Source organism: Trachurus japonicus, chromosome 9 (assembly GCF_045865225.1).
Source record: "Trachurus japonicus isolate A0001 chromosome 9, Traja_1.0".
NCBI lineage: Eukaryota > Metazoa > Chordata > Actinopteri > Carangiformes > Carangidae > Trachurus > Trachurus japonicus.
This window is the reverse complement of record NC_140915.1, coordinates 4,381,624-4,391,677: the sequence shown is the minus strand read 5'-3', so window position 1 is coordinate 4,391,677 and position 10,054 is coordinate 4,381,624. Positions and strand designations below refer to the sequence as shown.

The 10,054-nt window shown below is 45.6% G+C and overlaps 1 protein-coding gene and 1 long non-coding RNA gene across 2 annotated transcripts in view; one reads left to right on the top strand and one right to left on the bottom strand.

Annotated features, from left to right (window-relative positions):
• ogdha (oxoglutarate dehydrogenase a) overlaps window positions 1-3,870 on the top strand; it is a 64,837-nt gene extending 60,967 nt beyond the window's left edge. The window contains exons 24-25 of the mRNA XM_085785717.1: window positions 1,381-1,689; window positions 2,707-3,870. Coding sequence (XP_085641843.1) covers window positions 1,381-1,501 — 121 coding nt within the window. The 3' untranslated portion in view covers window positions 1,502-1,689; window positions 2,707-3,870. The remainder of the gene's footprint in view (window positions 1-1,380; window positions 1,690-2,706) is intronic.
• On the bottom strand, window positions 1,975-2,581 carry LOC146980687 (uncharacterized). The gene is made up of 2 exons (XR_015036540.1): window positions 2,542-2,581; window positions 1,975-2,193 (listed from the first exon to the last, which is right to left on the bottom strand). It is a non-coding gene; the product is annotated as an uncharacterized LOC146980687 (long non-coding RNA).
• Window positions 3,871-10,054: the final 6,184 nt, after the last annotated feature.

Here is a 10,054-nt window from a genome sequence, read left to right as displayed (position 1 = left end):
CCTTCTTCTTCCTTCTCCACCTCCTCCTCCGTCTGCTCCTCCTGCTGCTCCTCCTCCTCCTCCTGCTGCTCCTTCTTCTTCCTTCTCCCTTCTCTTCCTCCTTCTCCACCTCCTCCTCCGTCTGCTCCTCCTCCTCCGTCTGCTCCTCCTTCCTCTCCTTCTCCTTCTCCTTCTTCCTCCTGCTTCTTCCTTCTCCACCTCCTCTTTCTTCTTCTTCCTCCTGCTCCTCTTTCTCCTTCCTTCTCATTCTCCTCCTTCTCCTTTCTTCTTCCTTCTCCTGCTCTTCCTTCCTTTTCTTCCTCCTCCTTCCACCTCCTGCTCCTCCTTCTTCTTCCGTCTCCTTCTCCTCTGCCCTTTTCTTCCTCCAACTCCTGCTCTTCTTCCTCCTCCTGCTCTTTATTCCTTCTCCTCCTGCTTCTCCTCCTTCTTCCTTCTTCCATTTCTTCCTCCAACTCCTGCTCTTCTTCCTCCTCCTTCTTCTTCTTCTTCCTTCTCCTTCCTCCTCCTCCTTCTCCAACTCCTGCTCCTCCTTCCTTTCCTTCCTCCTTCCTTTCTCTCCTCCTTCCTTCTCCTGCTTCTCCTCCTTCTCCTTCTTACTCTTCCTCCTTCCTTCTCCTTCCTCCTCCTCCTTCTTCCTTCTCCTCCTTCCTTTTCTTCCTTCTCCTCCTTCCTTCTCCTTCTTCCTTCTCCCTCTCCACCTCCTGCTCCTCCTTCCTTCTCCTTCTTCCTTCTCCCTCTCCACCTCCTGCTCCTCCTTCCTTCTCCTTTTTCTTCTGTCTCCTGCTCTTTCCTTTTCTTCCTCCTTCCTTTCTCTCCTCTTCCCTCCTCCTCCTCTTTCTTCCTTCTCCTCCTCCTCCTTCTCCAACTCCTGCTCCTCCTTCCTTTCCTTCCTCCTTCCTTTCTCTCCTCCTTCCTCCTCCTTATTCCTTCTCCTTCCTTCTTCTTCCTTCTCCTTCTCCTTCTTACTCTTCCTCCTTCCTTCTCCTCCTTCCTTCTCCTTCTTCTTCTGTCTCCTGCTCCTCCTTCTTCTTCCTTTTCTTCCTTCACCTCCTTTCTTCTTCCTTCTCCCTCTCCACCTCCTGCTCCTCCTTCCTTCTCCTTTTTCTTCTGTCTCCCGCCCCTTCCTTTCTTCCTCCACCTCCTGCTCCTCCTTCCTTCTCCTTTTTCTTCTGTCTCCCGCCCCTTCCTTTCTTCCTCCACCTCCTGCTCCTCCTTCCTTCTCCTTTTTCTTCTGTCTCCCGCCCCTTCCTTTCTTCCTCCACCTCTTGCTGCTCCTTCTTCCTTTTCTTCCTCCTCCTCCTCCTCCTGTTACCGTGACAACAGCTCAGTGTCTGACACCTCCTCCTCTCTCCTCCTCTCTCCTCCTCCTCTCCTCCTCAGGTATGCGGGGAGGGGCCCGGCCGCCGCCCCGGCAACAGGAAACAAGTTCACTCACGTGACGGAGCTCCGCCGCTTCCTGGACGCCGCCTTCGACCTCGACGCGTTCAAAGACCAGCAGTAAAACACGGAAAAACCAAACCTGCAACTACAACAACTACAACAACAGCCCTGCCCCCCCCCCCGCCGCCTCTCTAAGCCCCGCCCCCCCGCCCCCCTGCCCCCCCCGACCAGCTGGACCCACTTACACACTCGAGACTGCAACACACACACACACAGACACACACGCTGCAGCAGCTTCAGGTTCAGCTAGTCGTGATGCGTTCACTGTCGTCTGTTCAGAACCGTTCAGGACGGAGGAGAAAGAAACAGGAAAAATTTGTTGGAGGAAATTTAAAAAACTAATTTGTAAAGGAAAAAAAGGAAAGAAAACCTGTTATTGATCAGTTATTGATTGATCGGGTTCAGCTAGCTGTGATGCGTTCACTGTCGTCTGTTCAGAACACATTCAGGACGGAGGAGAAAGAAAGAAAGAAAGAAATTTGTTGGAGAAAATTTTTAAAATACTAATTTGTAAAAGAAAAAATAAAAGAAAACCTGTTATTGATCAGTTATTGATTGATCGGGAGTCGTGATGCGTTCACTGTCGTCTGTTCAGAACACGTTCAGGACGGAGGAAAAAGAAAAACAGGAAAAAAAGTTTGTAGCGGAAAATTTTAAAAACTAATTTGTAGAAGAAAAAAATATTAGAAAACCTGTTATTGATCAGTTATTGATCGACTCAACAGACTGGAGTGGTGATGCGTTCACTGTCGTCTGTTCAGAACACGTTCAGAGCGGAGGAAAAAGAAACAGGAAAAATTTGTTGGAGGAAATTTAAAAAACTAATTTGTAAAAGAAAAAAACTAATTTGTAAAGGAAAAAAAGGAAAGAAAACCTGTTATTGATCAGTTATTGATTGATCGGGAGTCGTGATGTGTTCACTGTCGTCTGTTCAGAACCGTTCAGGACGGAGGAAAAAGAAAAACAGGAAAAATTTGTTGGAGAAAATAAAATAAAAACTAATTTGTAGAAGAAAAAAATAGAAGAAAACCTGTTATTGATCAGTTATTGATTGATCGGGTTCAGCTAGCTGTGATGCGTTCACTGTCGTCTGTTCAGAACACGTTCAGGACGGAGGAGAAAGAAAAACAGGAAAAATTTGTTGGAGGAAATTAAAAAAACTAATTTGTAAAAGAAAAAAACTAATTTGTAAAGGAAAAAAACTAATTTGTAAAGGAAAAAAAGGAAAGAAAACCTGTTATTGATCAGTTATCGATTGATCGGGAGTCGTGATGCGTTCACTGTCGTCTGTTCAGAACCGTTCAGGACGGAGGAAAAAGAAAAACAGGAAAAATTTGTTGGAGAAAATTTAAAAAAAAAACTAATTTGTAAAAGAAAAAAAAGAAAGAAAACCTGTTATTGATCAGTTATCGATCGATCCGGACGTGAAAAAGAGAAAACAACACAACATGGATCTGAGCCTGAAGCTGAACACACACACACACACCTACACACCTACACACACCTTCCTCCGTCCACACACAAACACACACACTCCTCCTCTTTTATCTTCATCCTCATCACTCCATCACTCCTCCTCCTCCTCCTCCTCTTCCTCCTCACCTGAAAAGTTGCAGGAAACATTTTAATTTAGTGCTTTTTCTTTTCTTTTTTCTTTTCTTTTCTTTTCTTTTCTCCTTTTTAATTGTCTCGTTAGCATCGTTAGCGTCTCCATTGTAAACCAATGGGAGCGCGGCTAGCTAGCGGCTAGCTGCTAGCTGAGTGAGAGTGTGTGTTTAAAAGGATTGTGTATCTATCTATCGCTCGTTGAGGGGGAAAAGTTTGTAATTAGTCACCGCGGCAACGCTTAAAAAACCGCACACAGAGATTTTAATTTTACTCATCTTTTATTTTGAAGGGACGCTTGAGGAAATAAAATGGTGGTCCCCTCCCCCCCTCCTCCTCCTTCCTCCCCCCTTCTTCCTCCCCCCTTCTCTTCCTCCTCAGCCAAATGCACTGCTGATGATGATGATGATGATGATGATTTTACTCCTTGGCTTCTCTCTTTCTTTCTCTATCTCTCTCTTTCTGGCGAGCATTTACCCCCCTCCCCCTCTCCCTCCCTCCTTCCCTCCTCCCTCCCTTCCTCCCTTCCTCCCCCCCGGTGCCAAACTGGAGCGTCATGTTTTTTTCTTTGGTGTCGAGCAGCTTGAACGAACGAACGAACGAACTCGATCCGGTGGTTTTTTTTGCAGCCGAGGAAACGAAACGAAACGAACGTGGACGACGACAGCCGGAGAAGAAGTTGGAAGAAGACGAAGACGAAGACGAAAAAGAATCAGCTGCAGGAAGAGACAAAGAAAATGATTTATTTATTTTCATAAAGGGGATTGAAATTATTCTCTTCATTATTTTTGCTTCATTCAATAAAGAAATACTGTATGTACTGAACCTGCTGCGTCCGTCGCTCTCTGCTCCACTACACTTAAACACTTGTGAGACAGTGAACGCACCACACGACCCAGAACTCAATCAATCAAACTTTATCTTTATCTCTTTTCTTTTTTTCAACTTTATTGATTGTTCTCATTTTGAACATAAAACACATCATACACGTTTAGAGGTCATTAAAGCTATATGTATCTCAAAATAAAACAGATAAAGGGGATTAATTAAAGGGAAAATTATACATTAACTAGAAAAAGCATTTCCAAGAATGGAAATGGTGTGAATGCTGAAAGCAGCTGAACGCTGTTGCAGAATTAGCAAATAGTGCAAGCAGTGATCACCATACAAATGTTTGACCGAGGTAGGAATCGAACCCACAACCTCATGGTCAGTAGACTTCCACTCTGCCTCTAGGCCACAGTGCACACACAGTTACAGAGACTGTTGTCTGTTAATGATCTGCACTCTGTCTCACTCTGAAGTTAACGAGCCCAAAGCTGCACCTGTTGGAAACACACTCTCAACACCAAGAAAGCTTGAGAGTCAAGCTTGAATGACTTACAATGAAAATTTCTGTGAATTTCAGGCTGAGAGCAGCAGTTTCAACATGAAGCAAGTTATCAGAAGTCAACAGAGGACGACTGGGAAAATATTTCACTATAATTGTTGTTGAGGCAAGATTTGAACCAGCAACCTTCAGGTCTCCAGACCAGCAAGCTAACCACTAGGCTACAGACAGAGACAGTATGTGAGGGGTAAAGAAAACCTTTAATAAGAGGATCACTGGCTTCTGCTTAAAAAAAAAAGTAAGGAAAGTGCAGAAATTAGCCACACCAAGTAAGAAGAGGACTTTTTTGTGACCTGTGACTATTTTTTGGTGAAATAAAACGAATTAAAAAACACTTAACAGCAAGTTACAAAGTTGAGCTCCTTCTCCTGCTGCTGTGAAAAAAATGCATTGGGCTGAATGAGAGCAGAGAGCTCCCTGGCTGCATTTAAAAAATATTTTAAATTATTATCTAAGTCTCTTTGCATTTTTGACCAGAATTTTAGCCAGAAGACAAGTGTGGCTACAAAACTGGTGAACATCATGTGTCTAGAGTTTAATTTGTGGCCGTGCTGACAGTTTAGCCAGAAAAACTCTAGAATGTTTTTTTGCCTCTCTCCACTCTGGCTGACAATGTCACCACTCTAGCTCTGCTCGTTAGACGCAACACACACCCATTATAAAGCTGGATTTAGTCAAAAAACGTAATGATTTTAAAACTGCCAAATATCAGAAACTGTTGAAGATATCAATAAGCTGAGTCATAGAGGAACACTTAAAAAGTTTGTCTACAGCTCAGAATTTGAATGAAGTCTCTAGCAGAAAGTATGGTGAAGCTTTAGTGGCTGAAAGAAGTAAGAAGATTTGAAGAGTTTGAAGACTGTTCCAATGCATTCTCTATGGGGGAAAAAAAATCTGAAAAAGTTAAATATTTGAAAAAGTATAAAAAGTATGAAATATTTGAATACATCCGATAAAGACCAGAAAAAGCTGCACGTTTTGATATAGGAATTGTTGAAATAGCACAAAGTATGAAGGACTAGAAGAAGACCGTAAAAAGGCGGAAGAAAATATATATATACACGCACAAAGAAAAAGAAAGTCTTTCTTTAAAGGGATAGTTCAACATTTTGGCAAATTGGCCCATTGCCATAATCACTATAGTCTTGCAGTCTAGCAGTAGGTTTGTTACCTTTAATTGTCGGTGCAAGCTGTTTTTAGAACGGCGGAGCAGAGCCGTGAGCTGCTCAGAGCTACGCTACGGAGGCTCATTATGGGATTTCTTGGTTTCCCTCATCAAACTCATCAAATACACAATCCAACAACTCCACAACGCTCTGGTGGACAAGTTGTGAGCTGCACATTCACCACGCTATGAGATAATAACACAACGTTACCACACAGAGTTGTTTTAGAGGGAAATTCATGCAAAACCGCTGATGCACGTTGCCTTCAGGGACAGTTTTTCATCAATAATAATAGGGATTATGGCAATGGGCCAATTTGCCAAAATGTTGTCAGGAAACCTCTGTTTAACCAGGGTCCCTGAACGCAGCATTCAGCTCAGCAATGTCATAAAAGATGTGATGATGTCATACCAATAAACAATAAATATTATTAACACAAGTTGATGTCTAATTGATTTTTTCTCTTCCTTCCTCCACTTCCTTCTCTTCCTCCTCTCTTTTCCTCTTCCCCCTCTCTTTTTTCCTCTTCCTCCCTTCTCTTCCTCCACTCTTTCCTTCTCTTCCTCCTCTTTCATTCTCTTGCCCCTCTCTTTTTTCTCTTCCTCCTCTCTTTCTGTCTTCCTCCTCTCTTTTTCTCTTTCTTCTCTTCCTCCACTTCTCCCTCATTTTTCTCTTCCTCCCCTCCCTCCTCTCTTTCCTTCTCTTCCTCCTCTTTTTCTCTTCCTCCTACATTTTCCTCTTCCTCCTCTCTTTCTTTCTCTTCCTCCACTTCTCCCTCTTTTTTCTCTTCCTCCACTTCCTTCCCTTCCTCCTCTCTTTCTTTCTCTTCCTCCACTTCTCCCTCTTTTTTCTCTTCCTCCTCTCTTTCAGTTCCGGAACATGCGCTTCAACTGGGAGCAGCAAAGTCTGGTAGCTCTGAGTTTTTACTCAACATTTGCTTTATTTTTGTTGTGTTTTTTGTTATCTACTGATGGATGCTTCTCTGGGGAGAAGAGATTCTTCAGAGATGAGCTTCTTTCATTGAAAATGGACAGATCTGGAGGACACCACCATCCTGTCCTCAGATGATCTGAAGAGGTGCTTTTGTGGTGGTTGTCGTGCTGCTGCTGGTGCAAAGTTAAAGGCTTGGAGGTGGAGATGTCCTATCAGTCCTTTCTGAGGTCAGTCATCATTGGAAATATCAACTCTCTGCCCAACAAGAGTGATGAAGAGCTGGAGATATTGGTGAAGACTCAGAAAGTAGACATTTATTTTATTTTTTCGAATCATAACAACACTTGTGTACATCCCACCTAATGGCAACTGCTTAAGTTCCATCTGAAGTTCTCCATGAAGTTGTTGCTAGGATACAGACTAAACATCCTGAGGCACTAGAGCACTGAAGAAGGAGGAGGCAATTCTAGACGGCCTGGATCATCCACTTCATGGCACCTTGACTGACCAGGAAAGTAGCGGTGGTGGACGGCTTCTCTCTCCTTGCTGCAAGATGGAGGAATATAGTAGTGGGGCAGATAAGCAAAATGATTTGGCCCCTCCACCAATGATCCTGATCCACCCAGCTGCCTCTTCACCATCGGTCCTGCTCCACCCGGCGGCCCTGCTCCACCCAGCGGTTCCTGCTCCACCCGGTGGCCCTGCTCCACCCGGCGGTTCCTGCTCCATCCGGCGGTTCCTGCTCCATCCGGCGGTTCCTGCTCCATCCGGCGGTTCCTGCTCCATCCGGCGGTTCCTGTTCCACCCGGCGGTTCCTGCTCCACCCGGCGGTTCCTGCTCCATCCGGCGGTTCCTGTTCCACCCGGCGGTTCCTGCTCCACCCGGCGGTTCCTGCTCCATCCGGCGGCCCTGCTCCATCCGGCGACCCTGCTCCATCTTTCTTTCTTTTTTGTGTCATTGTCGTGTGAGCTACTACACTAATATGAATTTCCCTCCTCGGGATGAATAAAGTATTCTCTACTCTACTCTACTCTACTTTCTTTCTCTTCCTCCACTTCTCCCTCTTTTTTCTCTTCCTCCTCTCTTTCTTTCTCTTCCTCCACTTCTCCCTCTTTTTTCTCTTCCTCCTCTCTTTTTCTCTTCCTCCACTTCCTTCCCTTCCTCCACTTCTCCCTCTTTTTTTCTCTTCCTCCACTTCCTCCTCCCTGTCTTTCTCTTCCCCCTCTTTTTTCTCTTCCTCCACTTCACCCTCTTTTTCTTTCTCTTCATCCACTCTTTCTTTCTCTTCCTCCTCTCGTGTCTTTTCCTCAATAACCTCCTCTCTTTTTTCTCTTCCTCCTTTCCTCCCTTCTCTTCCTCCACTTCCCCTTCCTTTTCTTTCTCTTCCTCCACTTCTCTCTTCCTCCTCTTTTCTGCTCCCTTCATTTTTTGTTTTTCTTTAATCTCTCTCTCTCTCCATCTCTGGTTGAATTCCTTTGTTCTCGTCTCGTTCCTTCTCTCTCTCTCTCTCTCTCTCTCTGTTCTTCACTCGTCTTTGATCTCGCGCTCAGAAGATGCCAGATTAACTCACTGTGACAGGTGTGTGTGTGTGTGTGTGTGTGTGTGTTCGGTCGCCATGGTAACAGGCTGCACGTCGCAGCAGTAGCATCTCTTCAGGCCGGGGAGCCGATGATGTGTGTGTGTGATGTCACAGTGATGTCATCAGGCTACACGCTCTCTGTTGCTAAGTGGAGACGTGGTCGGTTGCCAGGCAGCAGGGACACTGCCCCGGTGCATTGTGGGAAATGTAGGATCCAATGTTTTCTTATTCCTCCTCTTTCCTTCTCTTTCTGCTCTCTTTCCTTCTCGTTCCTCCTCTCTTTCCTTCTCGTTCCTCCTCTCTTTCCTTCTCGTTCCTCCTCTCTTTCCTTCTTATTTTCCTTCTTATTCCTCCTCTCTTTCCTTCTTATTCCTCCTCTCTTTCCTTCTTATTCATTCTCTCTTTCCTTCTCATTCCTCCTCTCTTTCCTTCTTATTCCTCCTCTCTTTCCTTCTTATTCCTCCTCTCTTTCCTTCTTATTCATCCTCTCTTTCCTTCTTATTCATCCTCTCTTTCTTTCTTATTCCTCCTCTTCCTGCTCTCTTTCCTTGTCTCACCTTTCTCCTTTTCTTCCTCATCTCTTTCCTTCTTATTCCTCCTCTTTCCTTCTCATTCCTCCTCTTTCCTTCTCATTCCTCCTCTTTCCTTCTTATTCCTTCTCATTCCTCCTCTTTCTTTCTTATTCCTCCTCTCTTTCCTTCTTATTCCTCCTTTCTTCTCTTCCTGCTCTCTTTCCTTCTTATTCCTCCTCTTTCCTTCTCATTCTTATTCCTCCTCTTCCTGCTCTCTTGCCTTCTCATTCCTCCTCTTTCCCTCTCTTTCCTCCTTGTCCTCCTGTCTCTCCCCGCTTTCCTTCTCATTCCACATCTCTTTTCTTCTCTCCCTCCCTCCCTCCCTCCCTCCCTGTGACGTTGTTACCTGGCGTTCAGGTGAGTTTGACGCTGCTCCAGTTTTTTATTCTTCATGTTTGAATATTTTAATCCTGAGTCTTTGTCTCAGGTGGATGACCTCACCTGTCTCACTCTCTCTCTACCCCCCTCTTTCTGCCCCCCTCTTTTTTCTCTTCCTTCACTCTTTCTGTCTTCCCCCTCTCTTTTTTCTCTTCCTCCACTCTTTCTGTCTTCCCCCTCTTTTTTCTCTTTCTAACTTCTCTTCCTCCACTCTTTCCTTGTTTTCCTCCTCTTTCATTCTCTTCCCCCTCTCTTTTTTCTCTTCCTCCACTTTTTCTGTCTTCCTCCTCTCTTTTTCTCTTCCTTCTCTTCCTCCTCTCTTTTTTCTCTTCCTCCCTTCTCTTCCTCCTCTTTCATTCTCTTCCCCCTCTCTTTTTTCTCTTCCTCCACTCTTTCTTTCTCTTCCTCCACTTCTCCCACATTTCACCCCCCCCCCCAGTTCTCTGCTCTGACCCTCAGCTGCCTCCTCTCTCTCTCCTCTCCCTCCTCTCCTCTCCCTCCTCCTCCTCTCCTCTCTTTCTCCTCTCCCTCCTCTCCTCTCTTCTCCTCTCCCTCCTCCTCCTCTCCTCTCTTTCTCCTCTCCCTCCTCCTCCTCTCCTCTCTTTCTCCTCTCCCTCCTCTCCTCTCCTCTCCTCTCTCTCTCACTCCTCCTCCTCCTCTCTCCCTCCTCCTCCTCTCCTCTCCCTCCTCCTCTCACTGACCGGACCGTGATCCCTACGACGAGCTGCTCCTTTCGTGTTTATCTCTTTGTGTGTGTGTGTGTGTGTGTGTGTGTAACCTCTCTGAGCTGGGAGGAGGAGGAGGAGGAGGAGGAGAGAGGAAGAGGAGGAGGAGGAGGAGGGGGGATGGTGGTGTCGCCTCCTGAAGCCGGATAATCAGACGCAGAGAACCAGACTACCCGGACGCTTTTCACCGGGACACACTTGGATATTGGGGCCGTGTTTGAGCAGCTTTTTCCCGGTGCTGCTGCTGCTGCTGCTGCTGCTGCGGT